The sequence below is a fragment of the Corvus hawaiiensis genome, chromosome 2, assembly GCF_020740725.1.
Source record: "Corvus hawaiiensis isolate bCorHaw1 chromosome 2, bCorHaw1.pri.cur, whole genome shotgun sequence".
Lineage (NCBI taxonomy): Eukaryota > Metazoa > Chordata > Aves > Passeriformes > Corvidae > Corvus > Corvus hawaiiensis.
Genome location: NC_063214.1, coordinates 25,452,421 through 25,479,934, shown reverse-complemented (window position 1 = coordinate 25,479,934; position 27,514 = coordinate 25,452,421). Strand labels below are relative to the sequence as shown.

The following is a 27,514-nucleotide window of genomic DNA, read 5'->3' as shown; positions in this document are numbered from 1 at the left end:
GAACGCGGCGGCTGCCGGAGCTGCGCGCGGTTGCGGCATCGGAGAGGAACGACCCGGGCGGGGGCGAGGGGGGCGAGGCGAAGGCGAGAAGCCCCGGAGGAGGAGGAGAAAGAAGAGGAAGGCGAGCGCCGGCCGGGGTGCTGCTATTGTTCCGCACCTGCGCCGGCCGGGACACGTGGCGCCGCTGAGCCCCGCTTCTCGCCCCCCGCCACTTGACCCGCACGCAGTCGCCGGGCACCATGGGCAAGGGGGTGAGCGGCGGGGCCGGGACGGGACGGGAAGTGGGAAATTCAAGGAGCCGGACCGTGGCCGGTGCCCCTTTGCCTTCGCCGAGGCTGCGCTTTGTCTGTGCCGGGCTGGGGCGGCCACGTCGGGTCCGGTGCGAGGGCGGCCGCGGCCGTTGTTGAGCGGTGCCGGTGCCGCCGGCCCCAGCAACGTGCGAGGGCGGCCGCTGCCGCCCGCGGGAAGGAAGAGCCGGGCCGAGGGCGTGGCGGAGCCTGGGGCAAGGAGCCGGCGTCCCAAAGCCCCCGGCTCCTCCTTGAGGCCGTGTCCCCCCGGCTGGGGGCCTCCCGCCTGCCTGCAGCCCCCGGGGCTGCTGTTATCTGGTGGCCTTGCGGAGCTGGGGAGGGAGCGCGGCTGCTCCCCGGGCTCCTGAGAGTACTTTAGACTTTCCTTGAGACACGAGGGCCCGGCATGGGGGGGCCGGGAGAAGGGGAGCCGTCAGCGTTATTAGGGCTAATTTGCCTGTGATACGAGATGGTGGCAGGAGGGAGGCGGATGCCCCTGAGGGTTTCCTATTCATTGGGGGGATAAATTCTCCGTGGCTATGTAGTGGTTTCTGCCCTGTGTCAGCGTTGTTTCTACCTTATAACCCGTTATAGAGCTAGAGGGAGGAGAAGTCCTCAATTCAGATCGTATATTTTAACTAAAGAAAAGTTTGTGTGAAGGCTGTTGGATGTTGTGCTCAAGCACCCGTGTGTGGAGCAGAAACTACTCTTGGCTTGCTCTGATTTCATTTTATGTCAAAAAACTAGAGACTGGTTTCTGGGTTTTGTTGCTTGGGTGTTTGTTTTTTTCCGTTCGAATACTTCCCTGTGTATCTTGTGTAGTCGGAGGTGTGTAGATTTGTGTTTACTTTTGGGTTAGACACATTCCTTTAAAATTCCCAGATTTCACTGCTTCCTGAGGAGAGGGTGACCGTGCAGGGCCATGAGACTACAGCAGTGGTAGCATGTTTCCTGCCAACAGGTGTTCTGTGCTTCCCAAGCACTGTTCAAACATTGACTTGACTTTGTATTGTCCTCATCAGTTCAGTACAACAGCAGCAATGTTGACATAACTGCATGAGTAGTAGGAGAGCTGCAAGAACATGGCTGAATGGACAGTTACTTGGAAAAGGGGGTTGAGGAGTGTGTGGGGTGGGGTTTCTTTCTTTCCCTAATGCAGTTCTTCTGATGCTTGGCAGCCCAGCCTGTTGGATTTAAGTTCAGTAGGCAACAAGCGTGTGGACAGTAAAAGCTCATCCAGGAGACAAAACACTGAGGGGATACTTGGCAGGTGTGGGCAGTATTCTGAATCTTGTTGAAGACATCCGAGCAGACTGAGTGGTGTGTGTGTGTAGGACTGCAGTGCAAAACACTTCGGTGGCTTAGCCTGCCTTGGTGGGACTAATAGGCGGTACAAACTCTTTCTAACGTAGAAGGCTGTCTTGCTCCATTTCAGATTTCGTAGGTTGCATGGATAAGAAAGCAATTAGCCTGAAACTGAAGCGCCGCCACAAGGGATAATTCAGCAGGGATAATACGGCTGCCTCAGGCTTTCTGGTAGCAAGTCACAAGATTTGCTAGTTTAGCAGTGGGAATGCATGCCTATAATTAGGGACCCCCTGAAAAACGGGAATGTGAGGGAGAGAGTCTGGATGCAACTGCATGTGCCTGCCCTGAGTTAGGGTGCCCAAAAAGGAAACTTCTTTCCCATGGGAGCATGGGATGGAAGAGAAAGAAAGAGCCTAAGTGTGAGAAAACAAGTTTCTTCTCTCTGTGGCTGTGAGGAGAAGCTGAGCAGAGTGTCTGTTTTACTTTAAATGGTAACGGCAAAGGGAGGGCCGTCAGCTGCCTGGCTATGCAGCCCAAAAAGCAGATTATCCAAGGGGGGTTGTGTAGTGGAGGAAAGCACTCTGGATTTCATTCCTGTTCAGAGCTGAGTGGAAGCTGTTTGTAGACAGCAAGTTTCACTCTATCTCCCTTGCTCCACAGGCAAAGCACAGAGTCGGTGATGTGTGCTTTGGGTCACATCTGGAGGTCAGCTCCGCCTTAGAGCCCATGAGGAGGAGAAGTCCTTAATTCAGATCCTATCTTCTAACTAAAGGAAAGTGTATATGAAGGCTGTTGGAAACAGTAGTGAAGACTTTTTGAAGCTGGATGCTGTGATCAAGCACCTGTGTGTGGAGCAGAAACACCTCTTGGTTTGCTTGGATTTCCCTGAACCCCAGTTAAGGGTTTTTTTCCCTGTCAGAAATTAGGAAGGTTTACTGCATAATGGAACCAGCTGAGGGGAAATCATGCAAATCAAAGCAATCCTTATCTGGTGCAATTAAAAAAATCTTAATATATTACTTTCCCCCTTCCCCATCCTTTTTATTCCTTTATTACTACAACTATTTTATGACATTCACTTTTTTATTGCTATGGCTAGGGAATAGTCCTTTTGCCAAAGAAAACCCTGGGCCTAGTCAATGCACATTTCTGCAAAAGCGGGGTAACAGGAACAGGGTTCTCTGGCAAGTGAGGTGGGCTGTACAACCCACACCGATCCTGACCTGCTGAAAACTGCAGCTCATGCTTCAACCAGGCCTTTCCAAGGGGTAGCCCTTCACCAGCTCGTCCAGGGGAGAACTGGGTCCAGTCCACTCATCTTGATGCGTTTGTCAACTACTAGAGATGTCTGGAGTTATGGTGACTCTTGCAGGCAAAGAAGTGAGGAAAGTGACTCTTTGTAGTTGGCACAGCACCAGAAAAACCCAGCATGGGCTGCTCAGCTGTGCAGTGATGACATTTGGAAAGCCCGCTCTGCTCTTAGGTCTTCACACAACTCCACGAGCAGTAGAGATGTTTGTCCTAATACCCAGAGAGGGCTTAAGGTGTGTGGGTGGTCCTGGTTTTATCCTGATGATTAAAAACCTGATTAGGTTTACATCTCTTCCCATGGGAGAAGAGCTTGTCCTTCCATAATTTGGGGAGCAGCAGTCTGTGCACAATTAGCAATTACTAGCTGTTGAGTAAAAACTGCCTTGTACTATCCTAGATGCTGAGAGTCTGATCAGTTGATGCAGCTTAAATTTTTGGTTCAAGATAGGGGATTGAACACAGCTCTTGGGATGGAGTAAGAAGGATCCAAAGAAGCAATTCCATCTTTTGCTAGGATTACATAGGGTCATGGAACAGAGTTTCCAGTCCAATAGGTGGAGTGTAGTTTTATGACTCATGTGGTTAATATATTTACTGTCTCATAAGGCAGCAGGACAGTAACTTTTCTGTTTTCTCTGCACAATTGATTGTAATGACATAAGCAGTAAAACAGACCAGGCCTCCAGAGACTGCATAATTTATTTTGGCTCTTACTTGACATTTCTTGTTGGATTAGGTGATCATAGAACAGGGTACTTCTGAGCTTGTCTGCTGATTTGTACCCCTCCTGTTTCCTGGTCAATCATGGCTTGTGTTGAGAACATCAGCCATGAATGGCTCAATTAGTCCAGAGCGGAAAATCATCAGCTGTATCTGAAAGACAATAGGATTTTCTGGGGGATGTCTAAAACTTCTTACACTCGTGTGTAGAAATGTTGTGCTTAAGCCAGTGGAAAAAAAATAAATCTTGCATGGAAAAAAAAAAAAGAAGCTGCGTTGTTTTTTTTGAGGCAGTTTTGATGAGTCAGTTCTTGGGCTAAGTCGAGGAACAGGGGTGACATTTCTGATGAGACAGACCTTCCTTTGTGTTCAGGCCATGTGATTAAATCCTGATAAGATGTGGATCTGGAGTACCATAGGCCTTCTTCTCTTTGTACAGCAGGAAAAGGAGGGGAGTGCAGGGAAATCCTACAGCGCCGAGGTGGGATGAAAACCTCTTCCCCTGGCAGCCCAGTCAGCATGAGCCTTTGTTGAATAGATTGGGCTCATCTTGCAGGAAGGGAGGCAATGGCCCTGGAGGCACAGAACAGGGGCAGGACTTAGACTCTGATGTGTGTGTCAAGTTCAGATTTGAATGATGGAGCAGGAAGTTCAGACTCTGCGTGAAATGATCCTGTAACAAGAGCTGAAACTGATTCTCCTGACTTACCTTTTCAGTAGGGGTGGGATGTAGTAATAAAGCAACAGAAGGGAAAGTATTGTGCTTTTTTTTTTTTTTTTTTTTTTTTTTTGAGCTGAGGAATTGCTGAGCTCCTCTTTAAGATGGACTCCATTAAGACCCAAATATGTGGATGCTTAAAGAAGCAAGTAACTCTATCAACTCTTTGTTCTGACTGCAGCTGATTGCTGGGTTTTTTGGGTTTTGTTTGCTTTTTTTTTTTTAAAGCAAATCATGCTTGAACAAGGGCAGTGAGCCTTTTCATGTTTGCCCACTTGTAGATTGTTTCAACTGCAGCTGTAAAAGCTTAAGCACTCCTATATTGCTGGATTATTCACTACCCCCAATAAGCTGAGTAACTCTACTTCTCACAAGTTTCAAAGATCCAGGAGGTTTTTAAGATCACCTGCAAGAGCTTGCCAAGCTTTTCTTGGGGAGAAGGGGTGCAGCTGAATGAGATGGAGTGCTAGTCAAGCAAGGCACCTTGACCTTCGTTGGAAATCATTTTTCATCTCAAGCAGTAATGAAGAAGCATGTGTTTTGTGCAGGGCTGTGTTTGGACTTGTCTGCCATAGCTCTAGCAGAAGTCAAAGTTGTTTTCTTCGGAGACTGAAGGAGAGAGATGCTTCATGGTGGCTCTTTATGAATTGCCCTGTGGCAGATTCCTGTGATGCTGGAATGCATGGACTGTGCTTGTTTAAGTACTGTGGCTTTCACTTTTTTAAGAAGGGAAATGGGAGTTTAGGTGCAGGGAAGAGAATGTCAGGAATGCTGACAGTCTGTAGTTCTCTAGCCTTTTCCTGGATCAGTGGAGGCAAATAGCTGGGCTCTGCTCCACTTGTTAAAAACTGTTTCCATTGCACAGCTTCGTAGCAGCATGTGAAGCTTGCATTTGCTGAACAGGGCAAGGGGAGACTTCTGTGCATGTGAAGTGTGTGACTATGGCTGCAGAGTGTTGCACACAGCTTTCTCAGAACAGTAAAAACCCTTGTCTAGATGTGACTGACAGGTTGTTTCAGAAAAGTCATGATCTTTCTTCTTTTTCATGCAGTTTCACTTCTGGTTTTGGTTTCTACTTCTCTCGAAATAGATAATAAAAATTTCCTGTGGTAGCTGCTCATCAGGACAGGTCTTGGATCCAAGCAATAGTTGCTGTGTCCAGATCACTCAGGAATCCAGTTCGTGGTTTGAGGTGTTCGTGCAAAGATCAAGCAAGGCAATGCCTTTGAAACCTTTTCTTAATCTTGTTAAAGATTTGACTGGTGCCATGAAGTGCTGTTTTATCTTAAAGTTCTTCTCAGGGATCTTACTAGGTGGAAATCTCAGCACATAAAACTTGGCAGGCTGCAGGGATGTAATAGGCCCTACACAGCAGGGAACAGAAGGTTGTCTTTTAAGTGATGTTCATGTGCACTAAGTCATGATTTGTTTGTCCTTAGATGCTTGTTTGCCCCATTATGACAAGATCTAAGTCTTTGCACGATTTCATGTAGAATTAACCATAATAAAAGTGAATAAAAATCCTATTGAATAAAGAGGCTTTAAGCAAATCATCTGCTCTGTGAAGTGTAAGCAGGACTAAGCACAGATTGAATCTGCAAAAGTGTACTGCTGCTTTGTATACCATTCTTGCTGCTCAAACTGCCATAAATTGAAAGCAGATTTCTGTTGTGTAAACCAGCCAGCTAGTGTGCCAAACTGAGAATGAAAGTGTTGGAACTTAGCCCCCAGAATTGACCAGCCAGAGGTACCACCTCTTATTTATCTTTAGTTGATAGGCTGCTCCTCCTCACCAGAGGATGTGGAAGACTAGGAGGGGGGAGGAGGAGTTAATGCCTTGAAGGGAACATACGTTTGCTCTCAAGAATTGGTTTCTTCTGCTCTTCATCACTTTTTCAGCTTGAGCTGGGACTCACACGTCAAGACTGCCTGAATAGTGTGTGGCTTGCTTTCCTCCTAGCCAGACTTGCACAATGTCTGGCTCTAATCTGTGTATTGGGGATGATACTGAGCAGACTTCTCCCTTCACTAGCTCATTTTTATTATGTATTGAGGTGGCATAACTTTCATAGAATCATGTAGGTTAGAAAAGACCATTAGAATAATTAAGTCCAACTGTTAACCCAGCACTGCCAAGTCCACCACTAAACCATCTCTCCAAGTGCCACATCTGCACATCTTTTAAATATTGCTGAGGATGATGACTCAATCAGTTTCCTGGGCATCCTGTTCCAGGGCTTGGCAGCCCTTTCCATGAAGAAAATTTTCCTAATAGCCAATCTAAACCTCCACTGGCACAAGCGGAGGCAATTTCCTCTTGGCCTGTTGCTTCTTGGGAGAATAAACCAACCTCCACCTGGCTACAGCCTCCTTCCAGGGAGTTGCAGAGAACCAAAAGGTCTCCCCTGAGCATCCTTTTCTCCAGGCTAAACACCCTCAGCTGCCTCAGCACCTCAATGTCCTTTTTGTAGTGAGAGGCCCAGAACTTGTCATGGGACTTGAGATGTGGCCTCACCAGTGCTGAATACAGGGGGACAGTCACTGCTGTGGTCCTGCTGAGCACGTTATTTCTGACACAGGTCAGGTGCCATTGGCCTTCTTGGCCACCTGGATACACTCTGGCTCATGTGCAGCCACTGTTGACCAGCACCCCCAGGTCCTTTTCTGCTGGGCAGCTTTCCAGCCCCTCTGCCCCCTGCCTGGGGTTGTTGTGACCCAAAGGCACGACCCAGCACTTTGCCTTATTGAACCTTGTATTGTTGGTCTCAGCCCATCAATCCAGCCTGTCCAGATCCCTCTGCCAAGCCTTCTTGCCCTCCAGCAGATCAACATTCCTGCCTGCCTTAGTATTATCTGCAAACTGACTGAGGGTGCACTCAATCTTCTTGTCCAGATCATTGATAAAGATATTAAACAGGACTGGCCCCAATACTTAGGCCTAGAGAACCCCACTGGTGGCCAGATGCCAGCTGCATGTAACTATTTACCACCACTTTCTTGGTCCAGCCCTCCAGCTGTGTTTTTTACCCAGCACACAGTGCATCTGTCCAAGCCACAAGCAGCCTGTTTCTCCAAGAGGATGCTGTAGGAAACACTGTCAAAGGCTTTACTAAAGTTTAGGTAGACAACTTCAAAAACTGTAATAATTTTGTCTGCCTGGCAGTCTTGTGTGTATAGTTCATGTCTACTGCTGTGGAATTTGACTGTAAGATTTTTCTAATTCTGCTGTGTCGTCCCTTGCAGGCTGGAAGAGACAAGTATGAGCCCACTGCTACATCAGAGCATGGCGGAAAGAAGAAGGGGAAGAAGGAGAGGGACATGGATGAGCTTAAAAAGGAAGTTACGATGGTAAGAGTGTAGGGCACAGAAAGAGCAGCTTTAAGAATGTTTGCTATGCCCAAGGCCCTGTGCCTAATTTGACTAAAAGAGAAACGAGCTGGTGTGCTGACAGCATGATGTGACCGAAGGCAATGATCTCCCTTCTCCTCCCCTCTGTCCCCAAGCCAGACATGCTGTAAGTGTTTCAGCATTAAGATGAGCATGCAGTGGAGCCTGGCAACATCACTTCTCACAAGGCACTTGACACAGAGCCTAAGTCTGTGCTTGCCTGCATTACCCCTAGCACAGTATAGATGGATTTCCTCAGCCAGGCAAGCACTCTCTGCATAGCAGCATTACAGCCTTTATTGTGCTGCCATGTGAGTGGAACTGCTGTTTTCATTCCAGCTGAGGAGTTGAGGCTGTACAGCTCCATTTACTGCTGGCCTCTGCTCAGACTGACCTCAGTATTACTCCTTCTAATCATGTTTGAGGCTGTGGGGAGTGTCTCCCATCCCCATCTGTGAAAGCGGGATGATGCTATATATCTGTCTGTGAACATCATCTGGCTTAGATCTGCTGTCCTTGAAGGTGATGCAGATTTTGTTTCTGTTCTGTGGGTTTGAGACTGGGCTTTCACGTTTTTGACTCCTCTGTTAGGAAGAGTGGATTCTAAAGATTTCTTAAAGATTAGATTATGCGTTCAGTAGTGATGTGTACTTAAAGCACCTGCTCCTCCAGTACAACCTCTCAAGTGAGGCACTGCTCTGAACCAACTTGAACCAGCTGAAAAATAGCCTGGCTATGAAAAGAAGCCTCTGGGGGAAGAAACACTTCCCCCAAAGTAGTGCTTAATCTAGCAGCACTGCTTTAAAATGTGTGAAATTACAGGTTTAATCTTCTGTACATTCCTACCTTCCTTCCCAATTCCTTTTCTTTCCATCCTCTCTCAACCTCCCAAAAAAAATCACCCATGGTGGTTTCACATAATCTTCTGGGGGTGTAAAGACTGCACTGAGATAAAGTCAGAGTTTTTCAAAAAAGCTGTCTTGTACTCAAATAGTCACAAGAATGCAAAAGATGAGACTGCTGAATTCCAGAATGAGTTTGAGACCTCTCCACATAGAGGATGAACTGGAATCCTGCTACCTCACCAACTGTTGCAGATAGGAAACCTGGGGTGGGGAGTGGAATTGCTGAGCTCTTTTCTCAGATTCTTTTATCTTCCAACTATTTCTTGTCTTTCAGGATGACCACAAGCTGAGTCTTGATGAACTTCATCGTAAATATGGAACAGACTTGAGTCGGGTAGGTAGGCATTGTATTCCCTCCCTGCTTGCCCTGATCTGAAAAGAAACAGTCTCTGCTCAGAGCATTTCACAAAGGGAGATCTGGGTGGTCTGGTTGGGGGGTGTTTTGTTTTTTTGGGTTTTTTTTTTGGTTGGGGTTTTTTTATTTTGTTGTTGTTGTTTTTTTCTTTTTGTGTTTTATCTCCCCTCCTCCAGTTAAGTTTCCCAGGCTTTGGGAGAACCACTGAATTCACAAACACTTCTCCTTATCCTCCCACTGTACAACTTGACTGCAATACTTTAGTGACTTTGCTTCTAACAAAGTCACTGTTATCTGCCTCTGAATTGTTCAAGGTTGATTCTTGGTTTTATTTTTTCTCCCGAGGAACACGTAATGAAGACAAATGTTTGTTATGTTGCAAATGTAGTCTAGTGAGCTAGCACATGCCCAGAGACTTAATGATGGCTAGTAGCAGTTACAGTTTTGCCTTTCTGCAGTAAGAGGTGTGCCGATGTCCTAGGCTACCTCTGAGTCCAGTGCAGAAGTACTGCAGTGCTTTTACACTTTTGCTTCTGTTTGCTTTGCTTAATGCATTTCTTGCATGATTGCATGTAGAATCAAGTCTGCCCTTTACTCTATAACAGTACAGAGATTTGCCTTTTTGTGTCCCAAGACCTCGGCTTCTGAAAGCTGAACTTCCTGGATGTAAGGTTGTTCCAACATGTCATCACCTTTATGGCCTCCAGCTTTCACTTGTTCCATAATTTGATAAGGGTGGATGGCACTGTGCTGTTCCTCAGAGCTCAAAGTGTGTGGCAGTAGCTGTCTTGTCCTGCCCTTCTTCAGTGTTCATAAGCCCATGGCCTGCAGGCTCCTCAAGTAGCATTCAGCATCCTGTAGCTCCTGTTCTGGCATTCAGCTCTCACATCCTGCACTTGTGTTGTGGAACCTTGGCAGCTGTGGACATCTCCATTACCTGTTGGCAGCTCCTTGTTGCTGTGGTAGAACTTGATCAAATTCAGACCTACCCTGCAGCTGGTCTTGCCTCAATGCCTTAAAAAGGAACCTCTCTTGTAGGGTTTGACTCCTGCACGTGCAGCTGAGATCCTGGCTCGCGATGGCCCAAATGCCCTCACGCCCCCACCCACCACTCCTGAATGGGTAAAGTTCTGTCGGCAGCTCTTTGGAGGATTCTCGCTCCTGCTGTGGATTGGTGCTATTCTGTGTTTTCTGGCTTACGGCATACAGAGTTTGATGGGAGAGGAGCCCAACAATGATAACGTGAGTAAAAATGTCTGCTTTACCTCAAAGGCAGGCCAAGCAGCCTGTTGGGCTCAAAGCAGATTAACTTCCTTTAAGCATTCAGTCCAGAAGCTTTTCCCATAAGCACGGGAAATTCAGTGTGTGAGCTTAACATGTTTTGGAGTGCTTCCACATAATGAAATGAACAGCCAACTTCCTTAGTGTTGTGTTAACAGCACTAGCTTGTGGACAGCCTTTGTGTACAAAATGTACAGAGACTGCAAGTGCCTTCATGCTTGTAATGGGGCACTTAAATGCCAGGCAATTTTTTGCTAGGCAAAAATTGGAAGCCTTTCAGGCAGATTGTCCTCTGACTCACTTTCTCTGCTCTTTGTAGCTGTACCTGGGTATTGTGTTGGCAGCTGTGGTTATCATTACTGGCTGTTTCTCTTATTACCAAGAAGCAAAAAGCTCCAAGATCATGGAGTCCTTCAAGAACTTGGTGCCTCAGGTATGGAATAAATAACTTCCTTGAGGTCTGGCAAGCCATAGCTTGTTCAAAGGTATTAATGGTTTCAAACATCATCTCCAGTTGCAAGGGCCTGGCTGTTAATGTGGGTTACTGGCTCTTAATTTTGAGGGATCTGTGAGACTGCTCCAAGTAACTATGCTAATAGGCCAAGGTAGTTCCTGGAAACCTGTGGGTTCCACCAGCTTATTAACAATCATAGGACACTCTCTCAATAGTCTGGAGAGTTCAGAAACTGGTGTGATAAGCACTAAAGTTTGCATTCCTTTGTGGATGGTCTGGATCATACCTAACTATCATACAGTCACCTTGGGAACAAGGAGCTTTAATGTCAAGAAAACGAAAAATACTTACTTTTCTTATATAACATGTTTATCAGCTATAAACATCTTAGTACAAGTAGAAACCTTGTAGAATCATAGTATAACTATTTTAAGATTCTCAAATCTTTTGAGTCCTTTCTTAAGAGTTGCTTTTGACATAGATTGTTTCTTCACTGTCTTTCAGCAAGCACTTGTAGTCAGAAATGGTGAGAAGATGAGCATAAATGCTGAAGGTGTTGTAGTTGGAGATCTAGTGGAGGTGAAAGGAGGAGACAGAATTCCAGCTGACCTTCGGATCATATCAGCACATGGTTGCAAGGTACAGTAATGACAGGCTGTCTGGAAACTTTATTCTGAAGGAGGATGAATTTGTCTTCTATGCTCTGAATGGGGGCTGGAGTGGAGGAGAAGGGTGGGGGAAGTACCTACTAAGCATCTGTCTGCTTGTGTATGACAAAGTACTCTCTTTCATGTAGGTGGATAACTCCTCACTTACTGGTGAATCAGAGCCTCAGACCAGGTCTCCAGACTTCTCCCATGAGAACCCACTGGAGACCAGGAACATTGCCTTCTTTTCCACCAACTGTGTGGAAGGTGTGTGTGTCTCCTACTTCCTTGCCGTCTGAACAATGATGTTGAGCTGTATGGATAAGCAGTGTGAATACACCATGGCCTACTTCTACCATGCAGGAACAGGGTGGAAGTTCCCATCAAAGTCTTTGCCCATTCCAACAGCAGTACTGTAGAATGGGCAAAGACTCCACAGCACTACTGGGTTTTTTGTTCTTGCTTCTTCTAGAGGAGCAGCTATGTGGTGTGTCTTCTAGCCTGCCTGCTTTGTTACAAGTAAAAAGTGTTAAAGTGCAGATAACATAACGTGAACCATGAAGAAGAGCTGTATGGAATACTACAGCTGCTGCAGAAAGCAGGAACATCAGATATCTCTGGCAGGACTTCTGTTGCAGCTCCGAGTATGGGGATAGACAGCCTTTGTGCTGAAGTCCACCCAGAACATCTCTTCAGGATATTAAGGATATTAACAGGATATTAAGCTGTGGCTCCTTTTGTTTTCTAAAACCCATCTCTCTTCCAGGCACTGCCCGTGGCATTGTAATTAGCACTGGGGATCGCACTGTGATGGGCCGTATTGCCAGCTTGGCTTCTGGACTGGAAGGGGGGAAAACTCCAATTGCCGTGGAGATTGAGCACTTTATCCACCTCATCACTGGAGTGGCTGTGTTCCTGGGTGTTTCCTTCTTCATCCTTTCCCTCATCCTTGAGTACACATGGCTGGAGGCTGTTATCTTCCTCATCGGGATCATTGTTGCCAATGTCCCTGAAGGGCTGCTTGCAACGGTTACGGTGAGTGAAGCTGGAAAAAAGATTGAATTTGTACATATGTGGTCCTTAAGGAAGTGGAGTGCTTTGTGCTCAGTGTGCATTCACACAGGTGAACACTAAAGTAGTGGAAGATGAGTGTGTAGGGCTGGGCTTTATAAATTCAGTGTATTTTAACTACTTGCCTGAATCAATGTCAATTTCTGCAGCTATTTATCTAATAAAGATGAGTCCCTAAGTTAGACCTGCACAGAGGCTTGGCATCATACAGCTGGAGTGAGCAAGACTAGGAGTTCCAGTCTTGGCTTTTTCTGTGGCAAGAAGAGGCTTTCCTGCTACAACCATCAGGGTTTCTACATCCACATGTGCACCAGCCCTTCCAACCCTTAAGGGCTGGCAGAGCATCCAGCAAGCTTCACTCTAGCCCCAGCTTTTGATCTGGGATCTGTCAGGGGTTTTTATAAGTTTGGTTTCCTGAAGATGTGGTGAGAGTATGTAGGTGTGCTTAGGTGTATGGAGAGTGGTGGTGGACAGGACAAAATGCTTCCATGTAGCCCTTAGGAAGCAGAGTGGCAACCAAGCCAGGGAGTGAACGGTTGGGAACTGGAACCAGATAAGAGCCTCTATCAAGAAAGTGAGCTGGAGCTGCTCACTTTCTACAGCAGCAAGTTGCAAGCCCTATCACCAGAGCTAATTTGGGCCATCTCTTATGTGGCCTGCCTTCACCTATTTTGAGAACTCCTATGATTAGGAGGTGGCAGCTTTGACTGAAATGTTAGTCTGGGGCATGTAATTTACTTCCTAATGCTCTGAGAAGCAGGAGGCTGAAGCCTTGACAGTCCTTTTCTGGAGGTTTTGTAATGAAAATGTCATTTAAACCTAGCACCTGGGCCAAAGTGGTGGTGTTTGTTTTGCACTGGGAGGGTGAGCAAGGAGTTAGGGAGTCACTGCAGGGCATGGAAAGCTGGTTATCATTCCATGTGCACATGGAGTTGGGCAGCAGTGTTATTACTGCACAAGTGCATCTAACCTGTCACCTTTCTTGTCCCCAGGTATGTCTGACACTAACAGCCAAGCGTATGGCTCGTAAGAACTGCTTGGTGAAGAACCTGGAGGCCGTGGAGACCCTGGGTTCCACGTCCACCATCTGTTCTGACAAAACAGGCACTCTGACACAGAATCGCATGACAGTGGCCCACATGTGGTTTGACAATCAGATTCACGAGGCCGATACTACAGAGAACCAGAGTGGTAAGATCACTTCTCTGTGCTTGAGGCATTTCATTAAAAAATGGCTTTTTCTGAGGCTTCTTGGACACTGGTACTTCCAAGAATCTGTGTTAGTAGCTCTCCAGTCCAAGTGAAGTTCACAGTGCTGGGACTTCTAACATACAACCTAGAATGAGCACAAAAAACAGAAGTGACACATAGAAAGCTTTGCACTGTACCCTGGTTCTGTTTAATCCTTTAACTCTGTATAGCCTGCCTTTTGCACAGAATTACTCCATTGGAATTTGAGCCTCTTGAATGTTCAGCCCTATATGTTTGTCCTGTATATAGAAATATTTGCAAGGTGCCTGATTATCTTTGCTACAATGTATCTTGATGAAATTGCTCGATCTTAAATCTGTTGAAAGTAGGGACAGCAGAAGTCTTGGCCCTGATAATAATTACTTGAGGCTGGACATAGATGGAAAGTTCCCATGTGGAACTAGATGGTTGACTTTGGACAGGGGTTTTCCTGGGACATCCAGGTTGTGTTTGCATAGTGCCAGCTATGAATGTAAGACTTTAGCAGGAAGTTTCTCCTAGTTGGTGAGAACCTGAAATCCCAGTGTGCCGTGCAGTTGGGAGAGATTATTATCTCTCCAAAACTGTTCAATACAAGCAAACTCAGGGGTTTCGTAGCTGTCATCTACCTCGTGAAATGCTGTGCTTACAACACATTATTAGCATAAACATTTTTACACTGGTGCTGGTGCACCCTGCCCTGAGCCACTCCAAAACATTGTGCTTGTATGCACTGTTTAAAAAAGCCACTTTACTTAACACTAGTGCAAAGTAATGAGCTATAAATAGATTTTTTTTTTGGAAGCCCTTGGCCTGGCAATGGTTGGCTTGGCTGCAGGGGAAATAAACCTATAAGATTTCACTTCATGGAAAGTATGTTAGGTTATCAGTTAACTCTCTCTTCAATTGATCTCCCTTAAAGCCAATTTAAGAGCCGGCACAAGAGAGTATCTTTATTTAAGCATTGTTTCTTTGGGGGCTATTTCATCCAGTTCCTGGGTTGATGGATGAAGTGAGACAACCTGGAGGTGGAGCCCAGCATCTCTTACTCAAGCCCTCTGAATGAATGCTATCTGTCCAGAATTCCTTGGTTTTGTCAGTGTGTCCTCTGCTGCTGCTGGATACAGCTGTTACTGGAATCTTGAAAGCAGAGGTGTTCTCTTGCACTGCTTCTGTTCCACCTTCTGGTCTTAAATAATCAGCTGCTCATCGAGTATCTGGGAAGGGAGGAGGGATAAAAGAGATGTAGTGATGCTCTGAGTGTTTCCTGTTTCTGAGATAAAGGCTTCTTGCTCTTAAGCCTGTGGGATTTTGAGCTTATGTGACTTTCTTGATGGGTGATTTTCTGACATCCTTCCTCTGCTTTCAGGTGCTTCCTTTGACAAGAGCTCAGCCACTTGGACTGCTTTGTCCAGAATTGCAGGTCTCTGTAACCGTGCTGTGTTTCAGGCTGGCCAGGAAAATGTACCAATTCTTAAGGTGAGTTCCCAAAAAATTGTTGGTCTTGTTCCTTACCACCATCCTCCCATAATGGTAGTGAGATTGCATCCTGTGGGTCACAGGAACCTGCAAAGTAGAGTTATCTGCCACTCTTAATCTTTTCTGCAGTCTAGCACTCTTAGAGGAGGTGTGCTGTGGGCAGGGGAGAGGGGGTTGGGAAGATGTTTTTCCCACAGCAGAATCCCTGCCATCTACACTCAATTTGGGAGGCCAGATAGTTCAGACAGGGCTAGGAAAGACCAGAAAGCTTTCCTAGGCATTTCCCAGTATCTGGCTGTTCCAGGAATTGCTATCTCAGGCATTTGTACACTTCAAAGCTACAAACACCTGGTGCTGGGAGAGGTAGACACAAGAGCTGGGGGGGCAGGGGCTGTGGGAGACTGGCTAGAGACAGTCTGCTCTCACTGGTGAGTCTCCTGAAGCTTTCACTGGTTCAGTGCTGGTGCAAATGCTGGCATAGCACCAGTTCACATTCCTGCTTCTGAACTGTGACCCAGCCAGGGCTGAAATTAACTGTACAGTGCTTATAATCTGTCAAGTATTAGTCATGTTGCTTAGTAAACTTATTCCCAAGGGTGTTCTGATGCAGTGGTAGTAGAGATGATGGAACAAACTATTTTTCCCCAGCACTCCTCTGACTGTATCTTAGGTCTACAAAACCTGACCTGAAGTTAAAGAGCTGGAGTTCTTCCCGGTCAAGGAAGACATGGGAGAGGGGAATTTTGAGAAGTCTTTAGATACCAAAAAATAGAATAGAAATGAAAAAAAAAAAAAAAATTCTCATGGACAAAGAGACCAGAGGGCAGGAAATACTTGGTTTCAATTGCAGCAAAGGAAACTCCACCAGGACATTGAGCACACACAGATCTCCTGGGCTGAGAATCCCCATCTCCCATCTCTACCAGTGCTAACTTTATGGGGAAGGAAGGGCAGATCAAATCTCTCCCAGAGGCTTGATAAATTGATCTTACATTGGAGTGGGAGAGCACATGGAAGTGTTTCTGTGTGCGTGTCGTCAGTCTTCGTTTCACATTAGCTGTTCTTCATGGCAAGCAGCTTACAGCAGTTCTTCTCAAAGCTGACCCTCCAGCCTCACTAGGTCTGACTGTACCTGGTTATGTGACTTTCCCTAACCCTTCAAAAGGGCTTCTTGACTTTGTCACGAAAGGACTGCTGCTCTCTCAAGATGGGAGGCCTGTCATTCTGAAATGGAGTATTTGTCAGTACTAGATAATAGAATTATTTATTCTTTGCTTTCATATGAAGTTATGTGGAAGATGGGACTGGGCTGTGATGAATTCACTTCTATAATTTATTTTAAATATCCAGTCTTCTGTGGGTGTATGTTTTGATAGTTGTGTCTTTTCCTCAGCGAGCAGTGGCAGGAGATGCCTCTGAGTCTGCACTTCTGAAATGCATTGAATTGTGCTGTGGTTCTGTCAAGGAGATGAGAGAAAGGTATCCCAAAGTGGTGGAAATACCATTTAACTCCACCAACAAGTACCAGGTAAGCATGTGTCCTCTTGAAGGGGAGCTGCTGTGTGAAGCACTGGTGTAAATTTACACACAGTGTGCCTCAAAGCTTGTTCTGGCACCCAAATCTTGTCTAGCCTTACTTGTTTGAAGACTGCCCTATAAATCTAAGTTAACAGACCATAGTTACACTGTGTAAGAGCCTCTGGAGCTGCACTAACAGCAAAGTGTCAGCTGCTAACAAAGGATCAGACATGCTCTCAAGCTGTGTAGCAGTAGTGCACAGAGCGTGGAGTAACTCAAATCTGGGAATAGGAATGAACTACTGGGAAGTGGCCTTAAGAGGTGGCACTTGGATACAAAAAACGTCATTACAACACCTGCAGTTATATGGTAATGTTAAAGAATGCACAGATTTCTTAGTCTGTAAACCTCTTTAAAGTGTGGGTAAATGAAAACTGGAGCAGAATATCACAAATGGCCCTGAGCTGCCGTAGTTGCAAAACATTGGTGTTGATTATTTGTGTCCTTCACAGTACATGTTCATAGAACAAATTCATTTCTTCCACCCTTAGCTGTCTATCCACAAAAACGCAAATCCATCAGAATCCCGTTACTTGCTGGTGATGAAGGGAGCTCCAGAGAGGATCTTGGATCGCTGCAGCACCATTCTTATTCATGGCAAAGAGCAACCACTGGATGAGGAAATGAAAGATGCTTTTCAGAATGCCTACCTTGAATTGGGAGGCCTCGGGGAGAGAGTGTTAGGTAAGGAAAAACAGCCTTATTACATTGGAAAAGATTTGTCCTTCATGTTCGTGTGCAGTCCTCGCAGATTAAGTGAATGGTCACTCTGTTCCTGCAGTGTAACCATAGTGTTAAGGTCACTTCAGCAATTCATGTAGGAACAGTCCTGCCTTTAATCTCAAAGGCAGCCTGCAGGCTCTTGTCTTGCCCAGCAGCAGAGTCACGTGGATTAAAATGCAGCGAGGCATTTGGGACCTTCCATGGGACCACATGGTATTAGGTTTGTCCCACTGCACAAGAGCCAGGCTGTGTCTGGGCACCTAGCAACAGCTGGTGGCTATCAGAATAGGAGCGTGACTCCTGTCTCAACAGCCCTGCTTAAGCCTCTGACTAAGCTGCCCTGTTATTCTTGTGTAGCTGTTTGCAGAAGCAATAAGTGTTCACTCTCTCTGCCTCCTGATATGTAGGAAGAGAGTAAATGTGGGTTTGATTGTGTTACAGGATTCTGCCACTTGGCTCTGCCTGATGATCAGTTCCCAGACGGCTTCCAGTTTGATACAGATGACCTGAACTTCCCTGTAGACAAACTCTGCTTTGTAGGACTGATGTCTATGATTGATCCACCTCGTGCTGCTGTGCCAGATGCTGTTGGGAAATGCAGAAGTGCTGGGATCAAGGTAGTTTATTCCTGGGTTGAAAATTGCCTCACTTCATACCTGTGGAAATAAAGGGCTTCCCTGAGTTCCTGTATTGCTGTAATGTGAGTGGCTGAAGTAATTGTTCAAGATTTAACTACTACTGCTTCAGGCTTAATTTCTAAGTTAAATACAAATGGTTGTATGTTAATGAACTGAAAAATGAGTGAAACTCCAAACTGCTAGGGCACTGGCAGGTGTTGAGACCATGGTGTCCCATAGCATGCGATTTGGCTCAGGGCGTGTTCTGCATGTGCCACAGTACTAAGATCAGAGGGAAGCACAGGCTGGAAATGGAACTGGCTCCATTGGCTCAAGATGAACAATTTTTTGTCTTCCATCCACCTCAATCCCTTGCATACTGGTATTGGGTTACTGCCTGTACCTCAGACTTGCTCTGTGCCAGGGCTCACGAGTAGAACAAAAGACACGTGGCCTTCTGAGTGTAAGGGACCCTGCCTTCTGGGCAGTGCTGCTCTGCAGTACAGGCAAGGCTTTCACGGCAGTCTGTTTGCATTTCAGGTTATCATGGTTACTGGAGACCATCCGATCACAGCCAAGGCCATTGCCAAGGGTGTGGGCATCATCTCCGAGGGCAATGAAACAGTAGAAGATATTGCTGCTCGGCTCAACATTCCTGTCAGCCAGGTCAACCCTAGGTAATGACTGCGGGGGAAAGCCGGAGCTGTTCAAAGAATTAAGCATTTGCCTCTCTCCTTGCCTTGGATAATCCCTCAGCATCTCCCCCCGGACATGAAAAGCTTGGCATTTGCTTAGCTCAGTGTATTGTGGCTCTTCAATGTGTATCATGAGTTATGTGAAGAATGCACAAGATTGTGTTAAATGTGCATGTCTCGTGTGTGGGAAGCAGTTAAGGGTAAGATTGTAGGGAGAGCAAAGGGAGCAGGACTTCTGCTGGGTAGAGGAGTTGACACACTAGTGCATAGCTACACGCAGGATAAATGTAAAAATGGAGCTCTTCCCTCTTAAGGGTTAATGCTGGCCTTCATAGCCTAGCTGGGACTGAGGCATCCTCAGAAAATGTGCCTTGGCATAAGCAGCCTGTTTGCAGAATGGCTGGGCTGTCTGCATTGCTTAGCTTGACCCAGCCTGTGTTTGGGCTGGAGGACAGCCATGCAGCTTATGAACTGTGAATAGAGACACCCTGTGAAATGGAATTGCTTGGGGTTTTTTTTTGGTTGGGATTTTTTTTTTTTTAATTTTGATGGTAACTTCAAAACCCAGCAATGCAGGCTGGGGTTGGCTGGCTGTATGACTGAGCAGGTCAGCAGCTGGCTCTAAGGATGGGGAAGGAATTTCTGGGTGATGTCAAGAGCTGCATGGATTGTCTCCTAGACCTATAAGGGATGGTATGCTGGGCTGGAGAGATGGTATTTTGCTGCAGCATGTAGGGTACCAAACCAGTCTAAATATAACACTGCATGCTTTTGTGGCCAAAGGGTGTAAATTAGTTGGAACTGGCATGGTGTGAATACTCTCTGTGAAGAACCATGTGTCATCAGTCTATTGCAAAAAGCACTGCCCGCAGAAGACAGCAGCATTTCTTGAAACGCTGGATGTTAACTACCTGAGCATGGGGTTCGTTTTTTGCAGAGAGGCCAAGATTTGTGGAAACAACTAGGCTTTGCCTTGATGCACTTTAGAAAGCTGTGGAAAGAATTAATCTGCTCATGAGGTTTTTTGTCTGTTGCTTGGTTCTGTCTTGTTGTCCTTTTCTTGGTGTTCCCCATCTACCGCTTAAATTTTGAGCATGAAACCTTTCTGCTGAGGCTGCTTGGATTAGTATTTAGTCATAGCAGAAGTTGGTCTTTTCCCAAGAGCACTGAAGAGCCATAGTTTTATGGGGCAAGCACAGCTAATGAAAAACTTCTTGTGAAGTAAAACACTGTCTCTTGTTTGCAGGGATGCCAAAGCTTGTGTGGTTCATGGCTCAGATTTGAAGGACATGACTAGCGAGCAATTGGATGACATCCTGCTTCACCATACAGAAATTGTGTTTGCCAGGACATCTCCTCAGCAGAAGCTTATCATTGTGGAAGGCTGTCAGCGACAGGTAAAGAGAGGGAGAATCAGGATGTCATATTAGAGAAATCTAATATATATATGTAAACTACCAACCAGTTCTGCTGTTGCAGTGATAGGGCTAAGCCTCCTCAGTGCCCCCCTGTAAAAGGGCCAGATTAAATCTGTCTGTCAGCAGCCTTCAGCTGTCAGGCTGCTCTACAATACATAAATATAAGGGTCTGGCAGGAAAACATCTTCAGTTTGTACAGAGGCTTTCTTCTGATCCTAGAATGTTCATTAGTATACTTAATTCCTAAATGCTCTGGATGTGCCTGGGAGAGGAGGATTCAACATTTTCCTGTGTTGCTTTTGGAGAGAGCAGCATGGTTCTCTTGATGAGCCTCATCAGAACAGGGAAAGGGTGAGAGGAGGGCAAGGAGGAACTGAGTTCTCTTTACAGCAAAGTGAAATAGTTTCTTGTGCTTCATCTGAAAGATAGGAGAAAGCTTTTCTGCGCAAAACATTTTACATGATGATTTCAGTCTTGCTGTTCCTCTTTGTACTAGGGTGCCATTGTAGCAGTCACAGGTGATGGCGTGAATGATTCCCCAGCCCTGAAGAAGGCTGACATTGGTGTTGCTATGGGTATTGCTGGTTCAGATGTCTCCAAGCAGGCAGCTGACATGATTCTGCTGGATGACAACTTTGCCTCCATTGTCACTGGGGTTGAAGAAGGTGAGTTTATGACTTGGATGCAGTGGCGGTAAAGTAACACCACGTTGGGCGCCAAATGTAAAAGGTAATCTTTTCAGCTTTATACCGGCTAGCGCTTGTATTTCAATGCCTTAGAAAGCCTCGAGCAGCCTTGAGAGGTAGCACGGGCGATCTAGCACTTTAGTAGCTCTAAAATCGGTACCTGAATCAGCTGCAGAGCAAATACCATCAGCAGAAGCAAAGAGGGAGAAATATAGCTCCCTGCTCGCTCAATTCCCTGCAGTTAGAAGCCTTCAAATGAGACAGACGACCAGAGATGTTTACAGGAAGGTAGCTGAGCTGAGAGAGAGCCTTTGCCTCCCCTCGACCATCTTTTTATTCGGAGAAGGGGCAAGGGGATGACTGGGGGCGGACCCGGGGTGAGCGGCCAATCAGACACTGCTGAAGAGTCTGAGTTACATTTGGCTTTGCCCGCGCTTGGAACAAAGGAACTCGGAGCACATGTCTTTGGGAGGGGGGATGGGAAGCTCAAAACAGGCAGCAACAGTAACATGCTTCAGCATCCCCTCTGACAGAGAGGCATCTGAAAGGCTCTTCTTTGAGCTTGCCTCTGAGATAAGAGTTTTCGAGGAGAGCAGCACTTTCCTTCTCTCTTCGGAGTTTTATTCCTTTCCATGGGTTCAGCATGATCCTTTGGGGTGGGTGACAGTAAGAAGCAGCTGAGTAACAAAAGCTACTTTGTGCTTTTGCCGAACACGTGACCTTACAGTCATCTTTGCCAGCTGAGTATGAGACATTTTCCCCCCCGATGGAGAAGTAGCTCTCAAACAGGAGCATGACAGAGGGTCCCTCCAGGGGCTCTTGATGTCCAGAAACCAAGGCTTAGTGTCCTACTGCTGTATGCAGTGAGCCCTGATTGCTGTGACCGAAAGTGTTACTCTCTGTAGGTGTTGCTGTGCATGGAGCACAGTCTCACTCACCCTTCCTTTTGCTGCACTAGCATTTTGCTGTTTGGTGTTAGCACTGAGGCTGCCTGTGAGCTGCTTGGCTGCCTTCTGCTGCTAAGTGAGAGTTACCCTGTTCTCTCTTCCCTGCCCCAGGGCGTCTGATCTTTGATAACCTGAAGAAGTCTATTGCCTACACCTTGACCAGTAACATTCCTGAAATCACGCCGTTCCTGATCTTCATCATTGCAAACATACCCCTTCCCCTGGGAACAGTCACCATCCTCTGCATTGACCTGGGCACTGACATGGTGAATATGGGGTTTTTTTGTCTAAAGAAAAGATGTGGGTGTTCTTAGGTACCCTAAAGAAAGGACAGATGGATGGAAAATGCTTAAATACAGTTTTCTATAGTTCTGATTTAAAATAAGCGATCATCTGATACTCCTTTTATTCACATCCATCTCATGGCTCTTGAGTCTGAGGATTTTTCAGCTCTGTGCAGGGACAAACTGGGGATGGGAAGGGGGTAAGGCCGTTTTGGAATATTACAGCTAGAGCTTTTGGAGAGTGCTGTTTCTTGCACTGAATACATGGGACAGGGAAGGATCTATACAGTGGAGAATTGAAACTGTTCTAACAGCAGTCGTGCCATCCTCAAAGGTCCCTGCTATCTCCCTGGCATATGAGCAAGCAGAGAGTGACATCATGAAGAGGCAGCCCAGAAATCCCAAAACAGACAAGCTGGTGAATGAACGGCTGATCAGCATGGCCTATGGGCAGATTGGTAAGCTGCTCCGTTTTCTCTGGCATCTGTTTGAACTTGGTGGTAGCCAGGGTTGTACACAATCTTGAGTCAGTGGCTGCTCTGCGTATTTTGGTAGGGCTGAGGTTTGGGGTGTGTAAACCAGAACCTCAGGCTGTAAAGAACTTGCCTTGATTCTTCCCCCATGGCTTATTGCAGTGGCTTGTGCAGCTTGATCCATTGAATCGCTTTCACAGTAATTTTGTTTAATTGCACAGTGCTGTAAAGGAACTGGCTGACAACCAGCTCTCCTCTGGTTCAGACTTGTTCAGCAAGAACATAGATCCCATTGTTAGTTTAATTAGAAGTAAAGGATTCTCTCCAGCATATCCCTAAACACACAGCATTAGGAGCCTTGATTAAAGGCAGCTACAGAGACGTGCCCAGTTCACAGGATGGAAGCTCATGCTTAATTGCAGCAGACCTTGGGAACCTTCTTGACTGTATTTTGCAAGGGTTGGGGGTGGGCAAGGCTTAATGAGAATGCAAAGGGAGTTTTATCTTGTGTCCTTGAGTGTGGTGCCATCAGAGTACAGGGCAGAACAGAAGTAACTCTGTACAAGGTCAGGGGCAGAAGCTGCTCAGCAAAAGGGTTGCAGCTGAGTTTGATGTCAGTGTGAACTATTTCTACTTGGGTGCTTCTTGGAACACTGAACCTCACAAGGAGTAATTTTTAAAGTGGTTGGGGTTTCCTGCAAGCTGTTGTTCTCTGTTGTAATTGCTCTGCACAGCATCCTCATCAGTTTTGTCACCCTTTCTTACCTGTTTAGGTATGATCCAGGCCCTTGGAGGCTTCTTCACCTATTTTGTAATCATGGCGGAGAATGGCTTCTGGCCTTCTGGCTTGCTAGGGATCAGAGTTCAGTGGGATGACAGATGGATTAACGATGTGGAAGACAGCTATGGGCAGCAATGGGTAAGCTCAGAGGCTGCCAGCCAAAATATTAACACCTGCTGAACTTGCTGTGAGCACCAGAGAGCAAAGGCAGCATGTCTGAACAAATGCTCTCTGCTTTGTCTGCTTCCTAGACCTACGAACAGAGGAAAATAGTGGAGTTCACTTGCCATACAGCCTTCTTTGTCAGCATCGTGGTCGTGCAGTGGGCAGACTTGATCATTTGTAAGACCCGAAGAAACTCAGTCTTCCAGCAAGGGATGAAGTAAGTCAGGCTGTCCATGGAGGACTTAGAACTGGACTCTGTGTGTTCTCCAGCACACACCATTTTAGTCCTTCATCCCAGCAGTGTCTGGGTGTTTTGGCATAAGTCTTGACTGGACTGCCATGGTAGTGGATGAAAGAAGACTGGGTGCTCTCTTCCCTGTAGTACTTGCTTGTAGACTTGCAGTTGTCAGGCTGAGACTAAGAAGTGGGGGCTTCTGTTGGCATTGTCTGTGGGAGCTAGCCCACCTCAAAGGACACTTGACAGATAAGATCAAGACATCAAGGCTGTGTGCTGGACTGTCAGAGATCTCATGGCATGAACCCCAGCCACCTCCTGAATTTGTGATGAAAGCAGTTGCAGGTTGACCTGATCATGTCTCTTTGAAGAGACATAAAAGACCATCATGGCAACTCTGCTGTTGTCTTGGATGGCCTGGTAGTCCCCACCTGATGAACTTCTGGGCTAGACTGGAATGTCTGTTTCCATTCACTCCCATGTGGCACCTAGGTGTTTTTTAGGATGTCATCTCTGAATGTACTTTGTCCCTGATTTCTTTCCTGTCTCTTCTAGGAACAAGATCTTAATATTTGGTCTCTTTGAGGAGACTGCACTGGCTGCCTTCCTGTCCTACTGCCCTGGGATGGATGTTGCTCTGAGGATGTATCCTCTGAAGTAAGCATGATCATGCTTTTTGTGTAACAGATTGTACCTCAGAACGATAATGCTTGGGTGGGGAGATGGATAAAAGTAGTAGTGATCTAGTGGAGCATCAAACCTAGTCTTAAGAGTTCAGGCTAGAGGGTGTTAGTGATCCTTTGCTGTCCTGTGGCATACCAGGGTTTCCTTCACTGTGTGTGGAATGTTTATGGGATGCCTGCCGTTCAGTGCCTCACTAAAAATCAGTGATACAACTTCAGTACCAGCGTGCTCTAGTGCAGCAGCCTCTTGCACTTATTTGCATGGAGAAGTTTTATGGGTAGGGTACTGCACCTCCAAAGAAAGCCAGTTGTATTGCTCTAAATCGTAGGCTGGATGACTCTTGGGTACGAAAGAGCTGCTGATGACGTCTTGTGCCTTTTTCCTGCATTCCATGGGAACAGAACAACTAGTAAAGGCTTTTAAAAGCTGCTACGTAGATGCAGATGACCAGTTGATGCACAGTAACTTTCCTAAGGGTTGGGAAGGTGCCAACATCTTGTGTTGCTCAATAGCATTGCAACATTTCATGGCAGGGTTTAGCCTTAAGCCAGAGGACTGTTCAAAGTTTGTGTCATGAAATCTTCATGGGAAAGAAATATTCTGGTACATCTTGCATTCTATTCCAAGGGTTGCCTGGAGTTGGGTGCTGCTGAAGTGTGAGCATTTCCTAACAAGGAAGCTGGCCTCTGCCCAGTGCCTGCAACAGCTGGATGTTAGCACATGTAAATCATGAGGGAAACAATACAGTTCCATTGAGCAGGGCTCTGGGCACAAAGGTTATGTGTACTTAGAGGAAATACTGCTTGATTGGTATGTGGGGAGGTGGTGGTACAGAGATGAGCAAAGGTGCTATGACACACCTTTTGTTGGAATTCCTATCTGAAAGTGGACTAATCTATTGCAGCAGAAAACCTGGTAGTAATTCTTGGCTTGGAGAATTCTTGACTGAACCCCAGCCGCTGGCAAACTGGGTGATGCCAGCCTTCTTGCACTTGAGTGTGCCATCAAGTCAGAGCTGTTCCAGGCAAAGAGCATCTCCACAGCCTGTGTTCTCACTGTCTCTTCTCCCAAACAGGCCGACCTGGTGGTTCTGTGCTTTCCCATATTCCCTCCTGATATTCGTGTATGATGAAGTCAGAAAGCTCATTATCAGACGCAACCCTGGTGGTAAGAATCTGCTGCTCTTCTGTGTGTTTCCTTCCCCACCTCTTCATGCTGCTGAGCTCTCCAGAAGCCCCAGCAAAGCTTGGGGACCCCAAGCACTATTCAGGGGCCTATTTTGCTGTGTTTTCCCCTTCCTCAACATTAATTGTGCAGTTAGTTCAAGCTAAGGGCTTCCTGAGTTCCCTGCATTCTTCTATCCCCCCATTATATAAAAGTACTGATGCGCTGAAGTAGATGGAAAAGACTGATTAATGCTTGGATAGTTCTAGAAAGCTGGAAGAGGTCCTAAAGCTGCAGAACATCAATTTGGCAAGATTTTCCCATTGTGACAGGTCACTTATTACCTCAGGTGCTACAGTGCAAGTTTTCAAGAACCTAGAAGGAACTCCCATGACCTCATACTTGGTCTACCTTGAGACTAACTCTGCTTTCTCCCTCTTTTTCGTTTAGGCTGGGTGGAAAGAGAGACCTACTACTAAAAAGTACCTGTAAAACATTCCACGCACAGCCCATGCCACCTCTCCGCCATCTCCCCTGTGTGCATACTTTATCTTTGCAAGAGCAGAACTGTGCCTGGGCAGGAGTGAGCTGAAACTAAAGGAAACATGAAGAAAAATGGACTGGAGGAAAAAGCAAGGGGGAGGTTGGGGTGGGGGGAATGTCCGACCATCAGTCCAGGGGGATGAGAGTTTGAGTAGTTTTATGTGCCTTTATGTTTTTGTAAAAGGAAACCGAAGATTTTATATGTGGATTTTTACAAATAAAGATGGATTATAAGAGGATGCCCCCACATGGTCTTAGGTGGATGTTTTTCTCAAGGCAAAAACTGGTTCAGGGCAGCCTCCCCACCCGGCTTAGGGTGTGCTGGTGAGTGCAAGGGTTAGTCCCTGGCTTCCTGTTTTTGTAACAGGGAGGCAGAGCTGCTTGACCCACAGACAACAGCATGTGTAAAAGCCCCGGGGCACCTTACTGTAGCTGAGTGCTTGCTGTGACAAACTGTTGGCCAGCACTTGCATCTCACAGCCTAAAGCTCAGGAAGCTTCCTGGGCTCTGACTCTGCATCTTGGCTTCTTTGTGCAAATGTAGCATTGAGTGGAGAGAAGAGCTGGCCTGCCTTAAGGGGCTGTTTGCTGGGTTCAGAATGAGAACAGGCTTCTGCTGAACAGCACTTGGATCCAAGCAGCCTTGTTCTCAAAATTGACACTGATTTTCCTGCTTGCTTAGCCAAGCAAGGGATAGTGTTTCCTAGTGTCCTCTGTGCATGGCACTTGCCCCATCCTGATACTGGCCCATGCCTCCTGTGGAATGAATGCAGGGGCTGATCGTGGGTGCTGCATCTTCCACTTTTGAGAAGGCATTGCTGTTGTCTGGGGTCCAGGCTGTCTCTGTGAGCTGAAGTGAGTCATGCTGCTTCCCTCTGAGCATCTAACCTTTTTCTGTATGCTTTGATTTACTGTTAATGCCTGTATGGCTCACTTCTGTGAGAACTCTGTGAGAGAGCTGGCCTTTTGCATGTGGGCAGTCACCATGAAGTCGTAACTATTCATTGCTCCTAGTGCTGTTATGCTAAAGCTAGCTGGAGATGCTTCAAGCCCTGTTCCTTAACTACTGCTCTGTGCCCCTCTTAGATATGTGTCTACCTCTGCAAATGGTACAGCACTGAAAGGCCCTGCAATTAAAACTCCATGTTGTCATCCCTCCTTCCTCACAACTTTTTGGTTTTTTAAGGTGGTGTTTTAAAGCTGGGTTGCTTACCTCGTGTACTGACTGAACCATATAAACTCAGAGAGCACTAGGGAGGGAACAAATGACAGGTTGAGGGTGGCAACTGTTTCAATTTTTCTTGGACACTCTACTGTGCAACCCCCAGTTGGAGATGATTAAAAATAATAAAGTCTTCCAGTTGTTGGA

General features: G+C 46.4%; 1 protein-coding gene across 1 annotated transcript; it reads left to right on the top strand.

Moving 5' to 3' along the window:
- Positions 1 to 27,514, top strand: ATP1A1 (ATPase Na+/K+ transporting subunit alpha 1). The gene is made up of 23 exons (XM_048293915.1): positions 1 to 251; positions 7,588 to 7,692; positions 8,911 to 8,970; positions 10,030 to 10,233; positions 10,592 to 10,705; positions 11,231 to 11,365; positions 11,523 to 11,640; positions 12,140 to 12,408; positions 13,437 to 13,635; positions 15,044 to 15,153; positions 16,547 to 16,681; positions 17,223 to 17,415; positions 17,896 to 18,071; positions 18,612 to 18,748; positions 20,013 to 20,163; positions 20,681 to 20,849; positions 21,929 to 22,083; positions 22,436 to 22,559; positions 23,348 to 23,493; positions 23,607 to 23,737; positions 24,311 to 24,412; positions 25,515 to 25,606; positions 26,054 to 27,514. Exons 1-23 carry the CDS (start codon positions 240 to 242, stop codon positions 26,080 to 26,082), a joined length of 3,066 nt encoding a protein of 1,021 aa, XP_048149872.1. The 5' UTR covers positions 1 to 239; the 3' UTR covers positions 26,083 to 27,514.

Coding starts and splice junctions, on each gene's coding strand:
- ATP1A1 (XM_048293915.1), top strand. Junction 20,164..20,680: donor TGGAAGGCTGTCAGCGACAG/GTAAAGAGAGGG, acceptor TCTTTGTACTAG/GGTGCCATTGTAGCAGTCAC. Junction 22,084..22,435: donor TTGACCTGGGCACTGACATG/GTGAATATGGGG, acceptor CCATCCTCAAAG/GTCCCTGCTATCTCCCTGGC.